Source organism: Rhinolophus hipposideros (genome assembly GCF_964194185.1).
Source record: "Rhinolophus hipposideros genome assembly, chromosome: 5".
In the NCBI taxonomy this organism is placed as follows: Eukaryota; Metazoa; Chordata; class Mammalia; order Chiroptera; family Rhinolophidae; genus Rhinolophus; species Rhinolophus hipposideros.
The window spans coordinates 89,700,231-89,719,467 of record NC_138051.1 but is presented as its reverse complement, the minus strand read 5'-3'; the positions used below and the strand labels follow the sequence as shown (position 1 = coordinate 89,719,467).

General features: G+C 33.5%; 1 protein-coding gene across 14 annotated transcripts in view; it reads left to right on the top strand.

Annotated features, from left to right (window-relative positions):
- Nucleotides 1-19,237, top strand: part of EML5 (EMAP like 5) — a 151,494-nt gene that overhangs the window by 106,675 nt on the left and 25,582 nt on the right. For 7 of the 14 annotated variants that reach the window (XR_013993270.1, XM_081047269.1, XM_081047266.1 and 4 more), the window contains 6 exons: nt 277-453; nt 2,586-2,787; nt 3,494-3,620; nt 6,598-6,612; nt 15,265-15,343; nt 16,464-16,593. Coding sequence is in view for 9 of the 14 variants with exons in the window: in XM_081047269.1 (XP_080903395.1) it covers nt 277-453; nt 2,586-2,787; nt 3,494-3,620; nt 6,598-6,612; nt 15,265-15,343; nt 16,464-16,593 (730 nt within the window). In the remaining 5 variants the exon portion in view is untranslated. The remainder of the gene's footprint in view (nt 1-276; nt 454-2,585; nt 2,788-3,493; nt 3,621-6,597; nt 6,613-15,264; nt 15,344-16,463; nt 16,594-19,237) is intronic. The other 7 variants (XR_013993271.1, XR_013993273.1, XM_081047271.1 and 4 more) reach the window with 2 other exon arrangements.

Here is a 19,237-nt window from a genome sequence, read left to right as displayed (position 1 = left end):
TTCAAAGAGCAGAAATAGGCTTATTTCTTATCACTGTATGTTCAGCATCTAAAATACACATTGTATCTATAATAAGTATATCTTGAATAATGTTAGAAATTTTTTGCAGGAACTTGTAGACTTGGGAAGCTACAAAACCAAGGCAACTAATAACCTTTGTATTAAATTTTTAATTTTACTTGAGACACATGTAATTACAAAGAAAAATATTCAGATTTGGTTGTTAATTTTAGGTTTAGATATTACAAACTTACAGTATTTTTGTTTCCGTTTTAGGTAGAAAAAATTGGTTGGGCATCATGCACAAGTGTACTTGGTCTATGCTGTGAGGGAATTTGGCCAGTAATTGGAGAAGTCACAGATGTAACTGCCTCGTGCCTCACCAGCAACAAAATGATTTTAGCGACTGGGGATGATTTGGGATTTGTGAAGTTATTTAGATATCCTGCTAAAGTATGTGTTTTTCTTGAACTCTCCTAGTAGTTATAATTATAAAAATGGTTAAGGTAATGCTCTTTCATAGCATTTCATTGTTGTAATATGAATGTTACATAGGTAATATGTAATGTTGTGATATGAAAGTTTCAGAATTATGTTTCCTATTTTTTCCCTTTTTTTCTTTACATTTTTTTATTTATTGGGGTGACAATTGTTAGCAAAATTACATAGATTTCAGGTGTACAATTCGGTATTACATCATCTATAAATCCCATTGTGTGTTCACCACCCCAGAGTCAGTTCTCCTTCTATCACCATATATTTGATCCCCCTTACCCTCATCTCCCACCCCGCACCTCCCTTACCCTCTGGTAACCACTAAACGTTTCCTATTTTTGATATCATTTTTGTGGCTTTTATCTAGAAGAAGTATTGTAATTTATGATCCCATGCATTAATTTATATATTGTACAATGCTTCTCAATATTGAATAATGTAAATACCCTTTTGAGAGGAAATACTCCTTTTATCCGTAATATTAACTTAAATAATTTTAGTATTATTTTGAATAAATATACCATATATTGTATATAGTTTTAAAGTTTAATATGTTTTAACCAATTAAATACAAAATACTATAAGTACAATACCAACAAAATTTTAAAAAACAACATTGATTTCATGTGATGAATGATGTTATTTTGCTAAAACCAAACGCACAGGCATCTACTGTGTGATGATTCAGTTCCCTTACTGCTTTCCTCTACTCAGACTACCGGGGAGTATTTGGCTTTTACTTAGCACAAAAATAAAATTCATGGATCAAATCCAGATGCATTTATTTCTTGTCACAAATTCAGATATATATTATGATTTGGCACCAACATGAGCATAAACATAAATTTGAAATAGGGTACTAAAACCATGTATGATATTCAGTTCATGATGATCTTAAGTAATTGCTCATATTACTGTTTTTAGAGCATCATTGAAATGAAAACACAGGTTTAAAAATTCTCATAGATAACTCAGGTGCCCAGGAAAATATTCCATAGGTTCCTGTTTTAGATACACTTAAGTGATAGAACTTTAGTTGATAAGAATGTGTTCCAATATTGATCAGAAACTTCACTTCCAGCATTCCAGATGTTATAGATGCCTAAGAATATGTTCCTTTTCCACCTCACTGTAGCAAGAACCACAAAATCTTAGGAAACTACGTTCTTGCAGTGTTTTGTTGACAGATCTCCCTCTTATTTCAGCTAACTTTTACTAAGAGGCTTTATTCCCAAAGAATTCATTGATTTAGCTAGCATTATATTTTGTATATTTAAGCATTTCTTATTTTAACATCCTTGAAAAGATGTCCATCTAAAACCTGCTTATGATAACATTAATCTGAAATTTACTTCTGTAAGTTGGTAATGCTAGTGTTCTAGATTTAACGGTTGCCAGTATCTATAACTTGGATTTTTCTTGGTATTTAAAAGAAAAATACATTCCCATGTGTGGTGCTTATAAACAAAAAACAGTAATGAATTAAGATAAAAGGTATTTACCTGAGTATGTACCAAAATGATTGATAATTACTTCTGTTAATATGGCCATGCTGTATATAGGTATTTATATTCTGACTTTGTAAGTTATTGTGTCTATTTCCGACAATAATAAGTCTGCATAGTCATTATTTTTAATAGATATGTACTATTCCATAGATACACACTGTAATTAACTAGTATTACTCTTATAAACATTTAAGATATTATAAAGTTTTTCACTGCTGTAAGTAAGAACTGGTAAATTTTGTTTTTACACATAGCATTTTTTAGCATAGATCTCTAGAAGGGGGATTGGTGAATCAAAGGTCAGAACATTTTTATGCTTTAAATGCAAAATACCAAGTGGATTTTTTAAAAAATGCCCATGATACTAGCACTGAGCGAAACTAGTAGTTGTATCCTGTCCTCACCACCTTCAGAATTGTTATTTTTATTCTGGTGAATTTCAGTATTTTCTCATTTTTTTAAAGAGTTTCAGTTTTTAATTTCTAATCATATATTAAGAAAGAAATTCAAAATTATAACAAAGTTTTCAAGTGATGAAATTTCTCAGAAAAACTATTTGAATTTCCTTTTTTCTACCTTTAGGGAAAATTTGGAAAGTTTAAGAAGTATGTAGCTCATAGTACACATGTCACAAATGTTCGCTGGACTTATGATGACAGCATGTTGGTTACCTTAGGAGGTGCAGATATGTCTTTAATGGTTTGGACAAATGAAATGGAGGGCTATCGTGAAAAAAGGACTTGTGATAGTGAAGAATCTGATACAGATTCTGAAGAAGATGGGGGTATGTCATTTTACAATATCTTATTTTAATTAAAACCGAAAAAAATAGTACAACTGATTTAAACTGCAGAAGTTGAAACAAGTAATAATAATGTTTGAATAATTGTGGTTTTAGTCTATTTGGTCTCTTTAACACTAAAATTGGTTTTGTCACTTAAGAATAACAGACTGTCGTGTTTTGAAGACTTAGATATTCTTTATCTACAAATGTAATATAATCATATTTAAATAAGTACTGTTAAAATAAATTCATAGTATCTAACCTCATCTTTTAAAATAATTTTGACTTTTCCTAATATGCCAGTAGTACCAGCGCATTATAGAAAAAATTAAAAAATACATTTTGCAGTAAAAAATGAACACAGCATCCATAATTTGACCACTCAGAGGCAACCTCTGTTAACATTTTGAGGTATATTAATAAGGTTATGGGCATTTATATACATAGTATATTTTTAACAAAAATGATATCATATTGAACTTTTTCGTAGCCTGCTATTATCACTTCGTAATACTTTGAAAACATTGTTACGTGTTATTAAGTATTCTTATACGTCATTTTTACTGGCTGTATGTTACTTCATAATTTGGCTACAATACAGTTTAATTTACTTCACATTGTTGAACATCCTTGTATCCAAATTATAAGATCATAATTGGTCTCTTCAGTTATCACTTAGAGAATAATTCTTATATTTTAATGGTAGGCTATGACAGTGATGTTACAAGGGAGAATGAAATCACTTACACCATCAGAGCCTTATCAACAAATATTCGTCCAATGTTTGGGATCAAGCCTCATTTACAACAAAAAGAACCCTCAATTGATGAGAGGTAACAATCAAATTTAAAATTAGATGAAGAAAAGATATTTATATTAAAATCTGAATGTATTGTTTAACTGAATGAATTTTTGCAAAAGCTAAGTAACAGTGGTACTCTTGCATTATACAATCCTTAGCACATCTTAGAAAACATGTTTGTCCTTAAATATTTTTTGGTTGTGACACTGTCTTTTGCATGTAGGTTTAGGGAATGATGCTACATTTTAAGTCTGTATGATTAAAGGAATCTTATTTGCTAACTTTTATAAATATATACGATGAGGTTGGAGAGATAATAAAAAATTGAATGCAATACCAAGTACTTTTTAGGAAGCACATAAGCAGAGATGTGATTATATTTTGAAAAGGGCTTTTTAGCCATGTGCCTTTCATCAAGGATAGAAAATCATTATTTTAAAATTTTCCAAAAAGGCAAATTGAAGTATAGCTTGTCTCACATTGGAATTATAGGTCTTTGTCTAGAATCAGCAAATCAAAAATAAGGACATGTACACAGCAATTTTATGAAGAGAGTTAGCTTTTTAATAAAGTCTCTGAGCTAGATGATATAGATCAAGGGAGAAATTGTAACCTGATGCTCTTAAGATCATTAGTTAACACAGGAAACAATAAAGAGGCAAATGGATCAGTGAATGGCATGGATTTCAGAAGCAAAGAGGTTTTAAGAAATAAAAAAGGAAAAATTATCCAGAAACAGCAGTGAGGAAAATAGAGGGAGTGGGAGGTGAAAACAACAGTAACCTCTTCTGTAGAAAGGTTATGATGAGGAAAACTATTATGAGACGTTAGTAAGAATATTTGAGAGGAGAGTTAAAAAAAGAAAGGGAATGCATTCGCATTGAACAGAATTTGTAGAAAATTCAAGTGAATGTATAGTTGGTGAGGGTAGAGCTAAATTAGCGCATTGGAGCTCAGCTAGGTAGAAATGATATCACAGGAAAGCATTGGCAGAGGAATTTGAGTTTGCACCTATGAGTTTAATATTCAGTGGAAATGTTGAAATTGGAAGGATGAGATGCACAATAGTGATGAGGGGAAGGGCCAACTAGAGAGTCCGTTGAACTGACTACCCCAAAGTTCCCAGGGAAGTTCTGGGTGGAATGTTGAGGCCTCCACAAGTCCTCTTTTAGATGCCTCACTTGCAGATGGTGTGCTTCAGAGAATAGCAGTGGAGACTCACGTTACAGGAAGTGGGTAGAGAGAAGGTGGTAATCAGTGTTATCCTCACATATAAAGATATATGGGTTAGAGATGTAGTAAGTTAGAGATGTTTTGAGAAAGCTGACCATACCATCATCTAAATACTTGCACAGACTTCAAGATTGAAGTAACTTGGTAGGAGGCAGTATCATACAATGCAAAGCACATGGTTTTTGGATTCAGACAAATGGATTAAAATATTCATTTTTATGGGGCGGCCGATTAGCTCAATTGGTTTAGAGTGTGGTGCTCTTAACAACAAGGTTGCAGGGTCAATCCCCACATGGGCCACTGTGAGCTGTGCCCTCCACAACTAGATTGAAACAACTACTTGACTTGGAGCTGATGGGTCCTGAAAAAACACATTTAAATAAATAAAAGCGTTTTTTTTTAAAGTTCCAAAAATTATTCATCTTTATCATTTACCAGTTGTATGACCTTGAAAAACTATTTATTCTCTCTGAGTCTCAGTTTCCTTCGCAGTAAAATGATAATGATAATCTCTAATTTGCGGAGTATTTCAAGGCTTAAATGAAATAATGTATATAAAGAATTTGGATAGTAACTGGTCTTCACCAATGATAGCCTCCCTTAGAATGAAATACAGAGTAGCCTGAAGAGATGCCCTGGTTAATACTGAAACACTTTCTGAAATTAAATATTCACAAAGTAATGAACACTACCCATCTACTTATTAATTAAAGTAATATGGTTAAATATGCAAATGTGGGTGTTCCTAATTAGAATTTTTGCAACATAGTGCTTAATATTACTTAAAGGAAATTATACCTCACAGGTCATGAAAAATGAATAGTGCATTACGGGGAAGAAGGAACTCTAGACATTCGTATAAATCTTTTTCATGTATTGTATTGGTTTTTAAAAGAAAATTATTATCATTTATCAAATAAAGTAAGTATGTCAGAAAATGTGACCTAATTTTAATCTGTAGGTCATCTTTCATGGTAAAATACTAAAATTTTCTACCTCATTGTTGAAGTGACCCAAGTTCTCACAAATAGAAATATTTTACTGCTCATCATGAAGAATGGTTGATATTGTCAAATCGTAATCTTTGCTGTTAGCTTGCGTTTTTTACAGCTAACCTTTTAAAATTTAGTTTTGAAATTATTTTGCACATTGTTCTCAAATTATGTAATGATTTAACTCTACTAAATTCTTCTGAAAATGCTGAGGCAGAAGCGAGTAATGTGATTCATAGTTAGGAGTCTTCATTTTCATAAATGAAAAAATTAAGGGAAATAAAAATGAAGAGGTAATTTCTTTTTACCAACTTTGAATATATTTGTGAGGAGAAAAATTGTTCTGTATAACTAATTGTTTTCATATTTTAAATAAAATATTGCCATCAAATATGAAACAAAACACTTTATATAAACAGTTAAAACAAATGCTTATCAAATATCTTATCTACTTAAAAGGAAAATGTTTCTGATGACTATTTGATAACTACTTTACTTGGTTGATATTTTTCTGAGGTCTTTTTTCCTAAATGACTTTAATAATTTTGTTATTTTTCTATAAATATTTATGAAGCAAATCTTATATATGTAGTTTATTGTCAATCAAATTTCCAATATTTTTTAATCAAAATATTAAAACCAATGAGACACAAAATTAGGCATCTTTGTATTTCTTTAGAATTCTGTTGTCATATTGCATTAATTCTGTTTACTAAATTGCTACATTTTATTCATCATCAATTTTCATTTATATTTCCTTTTTTCTTCTTGCTCCTTTTGAAGGCAGGGGGTAGTAAGGTAAGTATTTTATTAAAGAAGATACTCAAAAATTTACTCATTTGTTTTGGTCTTTATAGTATTTTAAGTTGATTTTTTTCCCCTATAAAATATTAAACTACATTTGTTAAGAAAGAATAATAAAATGAAATAGGACAAATCATACAAAAGAGTGGCACTTTGTAGGTACACTATGTGGGTGTTGTTATGAGGATCTTATTATGATCGTTGGTTTTACAGATGATTTGTCACAAACTCCCATGCTCAAGATAGTTTTAGTTTGTCCTTAAGTTTCAGAGGCTCATAAAAACAAACTGTTAACCATACACCAGTTTGTTAGCTAGTTAGCTTCATTTAATGCATGTTTAATATATTCATTAATTTAAAAACATTAACATAGGGCAGTAATGGTATTTGTATGTTTAATACAATGATATGTGTAAGAAAGGATTCTACTTTTATTGCTACTTTAAGTGAGGAGAAAATGTCTTCAGTTTCTGAGACAGAACGATGTGGAAAAGGCTAGTCTATTTTAGAAGTAAAAATAAAAAAGTTATCATTAGGAAAATGCTGGAGGATAAGAATGAAAAAAGTAGATTTGAGGCAAGATTGTGCAGAAACTCAAATATTAGGCAGAAAAAGAAGAATGTTTACAACATAGAACATCTTGAATTCTCACTTTTCTTTTCTACCTTCTTTTTTCTGATACCCCAGCCATTAATGGAATAACTTAAGCCTTTTCTTACGTGCAGTAATAAATAAAAACAATAGGCCTTTAATATATGCAATATCATTTATCTGCATTAAACTTGTAAAAGTATTTTATTACAGGAAGTATTTTACTAGTGTTTTAAATTCAAATTTGTATTGTAATCTTTTCCCTTTTTTTCTGCTGCTGAAAAGAGGTTCCAGGTAACCCTCTTTCTTTGCTATCCTTTATGACGCCTAATTTTGTATTTTTATCTTCTTTTATGTTTCCCATTAATGAGCTATGTTACTTGGTGTTCTTTACTGCTATTCACAGTTCTTCACGTTTTTCTCCTTTGAAATGAGTATTCCTGAAATGAATAGCATCTTAATTATTGGATTTACATTACATAAGTTACTGCTTTTCTAAAAGTATGCATTTAATTTGTATAATTTTACAAGTTTTTTTACAAGTATAATTTTTTTACAATATTTTACAAGTATAATTTTACAAGTTTTATAATACAAATTATACAGTTTGTATAATTTTACAATTTTACAAGTAATTTTAAGCAATAATATATCATTTATGAATTATCTCTATAAAAATTAAAATATATTTAACTGTCACACAGGATTGTATAGATAAAAATGACCTGTTTCTTAAAAATGTCAGACAATAAGATTGAATAAAGTTCAACAAAATGAAGAGCCAAAAGCATTCTACCTAAACCTATGGAAAGCAAAGGAAAGACCTCTTCCTACCAACCTGTTGCAGAACCCACTCCTGTAGATGCCAAGGAAGAAAAATAATAATTCACTAATTGCCATGAATAACCAAGGAAACAAGGCAGCTCAGAATGAAAATGAAAGTCTCCAGAAAATGAACTTAAAGACATGGTAATGTGTGACTTAAGTGACAGAGAATTCAAGATTACAGTTCTGAAAAAACTCAACAAGATGCAAGAAAACACAGACAGGCAGTTTAATGAACTCAGAAACAAAAACAAAGAACAAAATGAACATTTTTACCAAAGGGACTGAAATTTTAAAAAGAACCAAATAGAATTTCTGGAGATTAAGAACTCAATAAACTATAGGCTTTAAAACAAAACAAAACAAAACAAAACAATAAAAGAAATGAAGAATGAAATAGCCAGTTTAGGTAATAGAGCTGACCAGATGGAGGAAAGAATCAGTGACATTGAAGACAGAAATCTGGACATGACACAGATCGAAGAAGAGAGAGACTTGAGAAATGAAAGAACTCTACATAAATAAAAGAAATGAAAGAACATCTACAAGAGCTTTCTGACTCCATTAGAAAGAGTAATATAAGGGTAATAGGCATATCGGAAGTAGAAGAAAGAGAGAAGGGAACAGAGAATACATTCAAATAAATAATCGAGAACTTCCCAAACTTGTGGAAAGAACTGGATCCTTGAATTCAAGAAGCAAATAGAACACCTAATTACCTCAACTCTAATAACAGGTCTTCTCCAAGGCACATTGTATTGAAGCTGTCAAAAATTAACGACAAAGAAAGAATCTTCAAGGCAGCCAGGGAAAAGAAGAGAGTAATCTACAAAGGAAAGCCCATTAGGTTATCATCAGTTTTTTTCAGCAGAAACTCTACAAGACAGGAGGGAAAAGACTCAAATGTTCAAACTATTCAAAAAGAGAAATTATGAGCCAAGAATAATATATCCAGCAAAGATATCCTTTAGATATGAAGGAGGAATAAAGATCTTTCCAGACATACAGAAGCTCAGGGAATTTTCTAACACACGACCTGCACTACAAGAAATACTGAAGGAGGCTATTCGACCTGAAAAGAAAAAAGCAAAAGAATACAAAACTATGAGTAGTATTACAAACAGAAAAAAGCATGAAATGACAACCCCTGCACCAAATAAGATACTATATACTTATAACATACAGGGTAAAGAAGAAAAAAAAAAACACTTAAAGAAAAAGAGCAAAAAGACAACTTGCTACTGTAGTGCAGGAATCAACTCACAGCATAAATAGGGATAATTTGTGACAAAAAAAACAAAAGTGGGGAGAGTAAAGGTCTGAACTGGCATAAGGGAATGGAGAAAGTTAGCATGCTGAAGAAAATGGAATACTCTAAATATGAAACTTTCTTTTACATAAACTTAATGGTAACCACTCAGAAAAATCAAGAACTGAAATATATAACATAATAAAAGAAGAAACAGAGGGAAAAATCATAGGATACCACCACACTGAAATAATAGACAGCAACAAAAAGGCAAAGAAACAATGGAGACACAGTCCTACAGAAAACAAAAGATAGAATGATAGGAAATCCTCACATTTCAGTAATCACCCTAAATGTAAATGGACCAAACTCACCAACAAAAAGGCACAGAGTAGCAGATTGGATCAAAAAACTAAACGTAACCTTATGCTGCCTCCAAGAGACACATCTCAGCTACAAGGACAAATACAGACTCAAAGTGAGAGGGTGATATCAGTACATGCGTTTTTCTGGATACCATTTGCTTGACACTCCAAGAAAATGATATCCAGAAAAAAGCATGTACTGATATCAGATGAAACAGACTTCAGGATAAAAAAGGTAACAAGAGACAAAGATGGACATTTCATAATGATAAAGGGGACTATACAACAACAAGACATAACATTTATCAATATTTATGCCCTCAATCAGGGAGCACTAGATTATACCATGCAACAAACAGAACTAAAGGGAGAAATTGACCAAAACACAATTGTAGTAGGGGACCTAAATACATCATTGACAGCTATGGATAGATCATCCAAACAGAAAATAAATAAATAAATATCAGCCCTAAATGACACATTAGATGAAATGGACCTAGTTGACATTTATAGAGCACTTCATCCTAGAACATCATGTTATACACTTTTTTCTAGTGTACATGGAACATTCTCAAGGTTAGACCATATATTGGGACATAAAACTAGCCTCAGCAAATTTATGAAGATGGAAATCATACCAAGCATATTCTCTGATCACAAGGCTTTGAAATAGGATATCAACTGCAAAAAGAAAGCAAGAAAAAACCACAAATATGTGGAGATTAAACAACATACTTTTAAAGAATGACCGGGTCAAAGGAGAAATAAGAGGAGAGAACAAAAGATACATAGAAACAAATGAGAATGAAAATACATCCTACCAAAATTGTGGGGATGCAGTGAAAGCAGTTTTAAGAGGGAAATTTATATCATTACAGGCCTATCTCAAGAAACAAGAAAAATCCCAGATAAGTAACCTCACGTTACACGTTAAAGAACTAGAAAAAAGAACAAATGAAACCCAAGGTCAGCAGAAGAAAGGAAATAATAAAAATCAGAACAGAACTAAATGAAATAGAGAACAAATAGACAACAGAAAAAACTAATGTGACACAGAACTGGTTCTTTGAAAAGATTAATAAAATTGGCAAACCCTTGGCTAGACTCACTAAGATAAAAAGAGAAAAGACACTAATAAAATCAGAAATGAAAGAGGGGAAGTTATCACGGATGCCACAGAAACACAAGAGATCATTCAAGAATACAATGAAAGAGTATATGCCATCAAATTCAATAGCCTAGAAGAAATGGACAAGTTCTTAGAAACATACAGCCTTCCTAGGCTGAATCACGAAGAACTGGAAAATCTAAATAGACTGATCACCAGTAAGGAAATTGAATCAGTCATCAGAACACTTCCCCAAAGCAAAAGTCAGGGACCAGGTGGCTTCACTAGTGAATTCTACCAAACCTTCAAAGAGGATCTAATACCTGTCCTACTCAAACTTTTCCAAAAAAACTGAAGAAGAGACAATACTCCCTAACTCATTTTATAAGGCCAACATTACCCTGATATCAAAACCTGGTAAGGATAACACAAAAAAAGAAAATTACAGACCAATATCTCTGATGAATACAGATGCAGAAATCCTAAACAAAATTCTACCAAATCGAATGGAATAATGCATTAAAAAGATTATTCATCACGAACAAGTAAGGTTCATCCCAGGGGCATGAGGATGGTTCAATTTATGCAAATCCATCAATGTGATACATCACATAAACAAAATAAAGGACAAATCATATGATTATATCAATAGATGCAGAAAAAGCATTTGACAAGATACAACATTCGTTTATAATTAAGACACTTAATAAAATACGTATAGAAGGAAAATACCTTAACATAATCAAGGCCATATATGACAAATACTCAGCTAATATCATAATTAACAGTGAAAAACTGAAGCCCTTTGCTCTACATTGAGGAACACGACAGGGCTGTCTCCTATCCCCTCTGCTTTTCAACACAGTATTGGAAGTCCTAGCCAGAGCCATCAGTCAAGAGAAAGAAATAAAAGGCATCCAAATTGGGAATGAAGAAGTTAAATTGTCATTTTTTTGCAGATGGCATGATGCTATATATACCGTGTTTCCCCCAAAATAAGACCTAACCAGAAAATAAGCCCTAGCGTGATTTTTCAGGAGGACATCTCCTGAACATAAGCCCTACTGCCTCTTTTGGAACAAGCCATCATATAAGACCTGGTCTTATTTTCGGGGAAACATGGTAGAAAATCTTAAAGAATCCACCAAAAAGCTATTAGAAACAATAAACGAATACTTTAAAGTTGCCGGCTACAAAATCAACATACAAAAGTCCATTGCATTCCTATATACTAACAATGAAATCTCAGAAAAAGAAATTTAAAAAGCAGTTCCTTTTGCAATTGCAACAAAAAAAATAAAATATCTAGGATAAACTTTACCAAAGATGTGAAAGACCTGTATACTGAAAACTATAAAACATTTTTTAAAGAAATTGAAGAAGACACAAAGAAATGGAAAGATATTCCGTGCTCATGGATTGGAAGAATCAGCATAGTTAACAAGGCCATATTAACCAAAGCAATGTATAGATTTAATGCAATCCCCATGAAAATCTCAATGGCATTTTTAAAAGAAATAGAACAAACAATCATCAGATTTATGTGGAACCACAAAAGACATGGAATAGCCAAAGCAATCCTAAGAAAAAAGAACAATGCTAGAGGTATCACACTCCCTGACTTCAACTTGTACTACAGGGCAACAATAATCAAAACAGCATGATATTGGCAGAAAAAGAGACACACAGACCAATGGAATAGAATTGAGAACCCAGAAATAAACCCACATAAATATTGATAGATAATTTTTGACAAAGAAGCCAGAAACATACAATGGAGAAAAGATAGCCTCTTCAATAAATGGTGCTGGGAGAATAGGAAAGCCAAGCGCAAAAGAATGAAACTAGGCTACCATCTGTCACCATGTACCAAAATTAACTCAAAATGAATCAAAGACCTAAACATAAGACCTGAAACAATAAACTGCATAGGAGAAAACATAGGTACTAAACTTATGGACCTTGGGTTCAAAGAGCATTTTATGAATTTGACTCCAAAGGCAAGGGGAGCAAAAGCTAAAATAAATGAATGGGACTATATCAAACTAAAAATCTTCTGCACAGCAAAAGAAACCATCAGTAAAATAAAGAGGCACCCAACCGAATGGGAGATTTTTGCAAACAACGCCTCCGATACGGGGCTAATCTCCAAAATATACAATGAACTCATACAACTTAACAACAAAAAGACAAACTACCCAGTTGAAAAATGGGCAGAGGATCTGAAGAGACATTTCTCCAAAAACGACATACAAATGGCAAATAGACATGAAAAAACGCTCAACATCACTAATCATCAGAGAAATGCAAATAAAAACCACAATGAGATATCGCCTCACCCCAGTTACAATGGCTATCATCAACAAGACAAATATTAACAAGTGTTGGAGAGGCTGTGGAGAAAAAGGAACCCTCATACACTGTTGGTGGGAATGCAGACTGGTGCAGCCGCTATGGAAGGCAGCGTGGAGGTTCCTCAAAAAATTAACAATAGAATTACCATATAACCCAGCAATCCCTCTCCTGGGTATCTACCAAAAAAATCTGAAAATATTTATCCATAAAGAAATATGTGCTCCCATGTTCATTGCAACTTTATGGTGGCCAAGATATGGAAACAACCAAAGTGTCCTTCCATAGATGAATGGATAAGAAGTTGTGGTATATATATACACAATGGAATACTTTTCTGCCATAAGAAAAGATGAAATAGTACCATTTACGACAATATGGATGGATCTTGAGATTATAATGCTAAGTGAAATAAATCAGACAGAAAAAGTGGAGAACCATATGATTTCACTGATATGTAGTACATAAAACTGGAAACAACAAAAGAACAAGGCAAACACATGAGAAACAAAAACTCATAGACACAGACAATAGTTTAGTGATTACCATAGGGCAAGTGGGTGTGGTACATGAGGGTAAAGGGGATCAAATATATGGTGCTGGAAAGTCACTTCTCTGACTCTGGGTGATGAACTGACTCTGGGTGATGAACACACAGTGATATATAGATAATGTATTACAGAATTGTACACCTGAAATGTGTGTAACTTTACTAACAATTTTCACCCCAGTAAACTTTAATTAAAAAAAAGAAAGAAAGAAAAGCCAAGGCTGCTATCATTCTCTAAAATGATCGTAGGAGAAATATTTTTGTGTTAAATATTATAAATTCAGTTATATTTATTATTTATAGACTTTCAAAAAAGTATATGATAAAGTTTTGAAACCAAAACTTTTGTAATAATTTGAGAAGTTCTTTGTATAAGTCTTATAAGTGCATTTCATTTTTATGCCGCCAATTATTCATGCTTGTATACTTCTATATGCTGCTTCATATTACATAGGAAAATACACGTCTTTTATAGTACATATTCAAGATATAGTACTTCATTTTCTTTTTTATATAGAAACAACTTGACAATCATTTTGAAAATGCAGATATATTGTTATGCCTTTATTTTTCTTAACTTATCATTGTTGGGTTTTTTTCACAGGAAAGTTAATTTGTATCATTTCCAGATTTAGTTGTTACAGATTGAATATTAGCTTAAAATTTGGAGGGGGGAGTTGATGCATGATTGATTTAGATTCAGTGTTCAGGTTATTAAACATTCGAATAAAGTTAAAACTAAATGATGAGGACATTTAAAAATACTAAGGAAAGGGTCTTAGGGAAGAGCCTCCACATTTAGACGATTCAAATTGAGAATGCTATACATCTAATGGGACGTTATAAATAGATCCTGAATTAGTAGTGGAAAAAGAGAAAAGGGGGCTAGATTTGAGAGCTTCTATGTAAGTACAGTTGATAAATGTTTAATAAGTAGTGACGATAAGAGAAGAAAAGAAGTTGGAAGCAATAGTAATAGTGATCACCTTTTATTGAATGTTACATGGTTTACAGTGCTTTGTAACTGTACAACATCTGCTTGACTAACTGATGGTGATGGCATAACTACGCTGGGGACTTCAGGGAGAAGTAAATGGCACGGAGCGGCAGGTGATGAGTACAAATTTGAACTCAGACATGATTTTTGTTGCCAACCGTATAGAAAGTTTATAGAAATATTTTCAAAATTCAGTTCAAGAAAAACGTATTGAGTACCTGCCCTACGCATGGTACTGGGATAGATGCTTTGGAGCAGCAATCCAGGCTTTGTTGATAATGCACCCCATACTCAAAAGGAAGCTTTTGAGTATGTAAAACTGACCTTTGTATTTTTTTATAAACAGTTTGCTCTTATACTATTATAGTATTTACATTATGAAATACATGCCAAAGCAATTTAAAAATGAATAATAGGTCTCACATTTTCTTTCCACCTCTGTGCTTTAGAAAATATCAGGATACAGAGGGCACACAGTCTAGTGAGCAACACAGATTGGGTCCATTTTTATCAAGATGTGTCAGACATGTGTCTGCAGGGCAGGTGAGGGAGCCTCAGTGAAGGAGCCTGGGACAGGCGCCTTTCCTCATTCCCACTTCCCTGTTTCAGGCCTCCCGTGAGCAGGGCCCCACCACAGCCGGAGAAACTCCAGACAAACAATGTTGGCAAGAAAAAGAGACCCATAGAGGTGAGGAAAATCCATTCTCTAGTCTTAACTTGTACTTTAAATGTATCCAGAGTTCATTGCATTTCTTTTTTGTAAAATACCCAAGTCTTGTGGTTGATTTTTATGAAAATAAACATTGAATAATGTTTTTTGTTTGGTTGTAAAAATTGACTGCTTAACTGTCAAGTCTGAGTTTTAGATTGATATCCTCTGTTTCTTTTAATCTTATCAGTCATTCTTTTTAGTTGTGCATGAATAATATCCTGAATTGAACTGTATCTCAGAGACCTTCTAAATGTAAATATATGTGAATGCTTTATGGCTTATGGAAGCACAAGCACCTTGATAATGTCTTATGTTTAGTGGTTTGAATTTATAAATTAAAGATTTAATATTTACACCAAATCAGGAACTTTTACTCCACACAATGTACTCACTTTAGGGTTCAATGAAGGCTCTGCTTCCAACCAAAGAAACCTTCCACAGTAATTGCGTAAGAAGGAAAGTTCTCCAGGCGTCTCATAATCCCAGTATCAGTAGCAATGAGCAAACTTTTCTAAACCAGGTCAAAAACAGTGTTAAGGCTGTGAGAGGGTGATTGTTATACTTCCTACCCAACTCAGCCTCACAAAGTCAAAAATGGTGGACACTTTCAGTCACACAGTTATCTGCTAGAACTTAAGCATGAGTTATCAGAGATGGTATGCTTCATTTTGTGCACTGGTGTCGATATGTATTTTGGATCCTTAAAAGTACATCACTGGGACATAATTTGTACTGAGTCATGTATGCAGATCAGGTATTTTAACTAATAGTGAACACCAATGGAAATGTTCTTTTGGGCACAAAAGGATCCCAATGTTTACTTTAACACATGAAATCTTAAGGACTAAAATTCTTGGAATCAGATGACCTTGTGATTCTCTATTTTTATAACTTTATGTAGACAAGTATGGAATGTGTGTTTCAGTCATCCAAACAGGTTACATAGAGAACTGTGTCTAGCTTAATTTTGTGTTTGCAGTTTGAAAAATCAAAAATGCATCCTCCATTTTAACTTAGGATCCCAGTACTTTATACAACAAAAAATGGTGAACATTTAGATAGAAGGAATTGTATAATGGTTTTATCATTGTTATAGGACCTTGTGTTGGAGCTTGTTTTTGGCTATCGAGGCAGAGACTGTAGGAATAATGCTCACTATTTAAATGATGGTGATGATATAATTTATCATACTGCATCCATTGGGATTCTGCACAATGTTGCCACAGGTAGGACACCCTGATTCTCCATCCCTTCCTTTTTTTAATGTAGGAGTTTTTATTTAGCATCTTAAAATTCTTTGTTAGAAATATAAGTAATTAAAATGGATGAGCCCAGAATATAAATTTTTCATACTGTAGAACTTTCTAATAATATTTCATATAAGCAAACTTACAGTCTCAACAGAATTTAACACAACAGAAGAGAATTTCATAATGCAAAGTGCTCATAGGGCTCTATTAGAAGTGAAGGTTTATTGTATGTTGAAAGCATGTTTGATAGTGAAACCATTTGTAACTTTATTCTATTTCCCCGTAACCTTAACATGAAAACGGATGGTTTGGATGGTTGTGTTTGATATTAGTTAGTGATTGAAACTAGCATGTTGGGTGAGTTGATTGCTGTAAGGTGGGGATGAGGTGGTGGTGGTCTTACTGAGGCTTTGGAAAACTGAGGAAGGTAGCTATGAAAGCTGCCTGCCTGTGGCTCTACTGATGATGATACCTTGTTTGATTCAGTCAGGTGAGAAAATATTCCTTGATGTTTATATAACAGATTGGATTGTTGGAAAAGTTCTCTTAGCATCATTTGATGACCAATGATGTAATAATTGTGACATTCACTATTTAATTATAAATTCTGTTTTATTACAAAAAATTATAAACTTCAGAAATTCTAAAAGTTGGAAGTAAAAATAGAGATTATCTAGGCCAAACTTTTCTGGCTTTTTCTTCTGATAGTTTCACACTGAATAGGTAAAGAGTGGTTTCTATGAGTCATGGTCTCCCACTCCTGGTAAGTATTAATCATTCTGTTTGGATTTCCTGAAGAAAAGGAATTCAACCAAGATCACTCAGAAATCATTGGCAATTTTCGACCTAATAATCAGGATCATTTAAAAAATACCACTTAGAAAGAAAATCCTCTTAAGTGAGGCTTCGTGTACTCTGCAAAGAGAATAGAGAAGAATAAGAAAAGATAAGCTAGAAAGGGATGAATGTATAAATACACTTTCATGTTTATACAGTCATGCACTGCTTAACAATGGGTATACCTTTTGAGACATGTCATTAGGTGATTTGTGGGAACATCCCAGAGGCCCTCACATAAGCCCAGGTGGTACAGCCTACTGCTCACCTAGGCTCTATGGTGTAACCTATTATTCCTGGGCTACAAACCTGTACAGCAGGCTACTGTACTGAATACTGTAGGCAGCTGTACCATACCACAATAGTATCTGTGTATCTAAACATAGAAAAGGTACAGTAAAGATACGGTGCAGAGGAGAAAACATGGGACACCTGTGGAGGGCACTTACTGGGATTGGAGCTTGCAGGACTGGAAGTGGTCCTGGTGAGGCAGTGAGTGGGGAGTGAGTGTGAAGGCCCAGGGCATGACTGGACACTGCTGTGGACTTTATAAACACTGTACACTTAGGGTGCACTAAGTTCATAAAACAACATGAAATTAAATCAAGCACAAGATAAAAATGATGCAATCAAGAAACGCAATAAACAGGAACTATAGGAGGCTGCCGCTAGCATAACAGCATACTGTTTTACAGCAAACTTTTTTTAAGTAGAAAGAGTACGGTCTAAAATAATAAAGAGCATAGTGTAGTAAATATATAAACACTTAAATATTTATTAATAGAAAGGATTGTGTCCTGGACATAATGGCATGTGCTGCACTTTTATGTGCTGGCCGCATGGTAGGTTTGTTTACAAACCCATATGTAACGCCTTACACTGTGCTGTTAGGACATCACTAGCAATAGGAATTTTCCAGCTCTTTATAGTGTTACGGGACCACCTTCTTATATACAGTCCGTCATTGACACAAACGTTGTTAATGCGGCATGTGACTGTCCTTGTAATTTTCTTATTTGTAATTAATCGCCTTTCTAATGATGGGGTGCAGAAAGAGAGGGCAGAGGGGAGACTAGGCACTGAGATTTGGCCTCTCGCCAGTCTGGGGATACATTGCTATGTTCACATTCCACAAGTCTTGATCTATTAACTGATCTAATCTAATTAGCTAACAGTACATACAATTTGCACCTTTAACTGAACTCTCAGCCGTGGAAAATATGAAGCACATTTCACTTTGAGAAGTGTTAAGTACTAGTAAATCTGTGAAATGTTATTGTTAAATTGTTTCATTTTGTTTTGCTTTTTGGAGGACCTAGTCTTGCCGGCCCTCTATATTCTGGCTCCAGCCTGCCATCCTGACCTCATTCCCGCTTCTCTGTTTAACTCGCACGAGCCTGCCTTTGTTACCTGCTGCACAGCCAGTCTCTGCGAAGGTCTCTTCACTATCACTGCTACTAGATAAATCACATTACTTCTTTAACACATTCTTCAGTACTTCCCACTGACTACAGAATACATATGAAATTGAATAGGCTGGCATTCAAAATCCTCTATAGTTCTAGTTCCAATGTTTGTCACTTTTCTTCTTTGTGACCCTACACTTAAGCCCAATGAACCATTTGTATGCATGCCCAATACTTTCCTGCCTTTGTACTTTTGCTTCAAGTCCTCCTCTACCTGGAATGCCTTTCCCCACCCACCCTCACAGTTACAGAATCTGCCGTGTCGGTATAGGAGTACATATGCCCATGATAAGAATCTTTTCTGTGGTGAAGTCCCA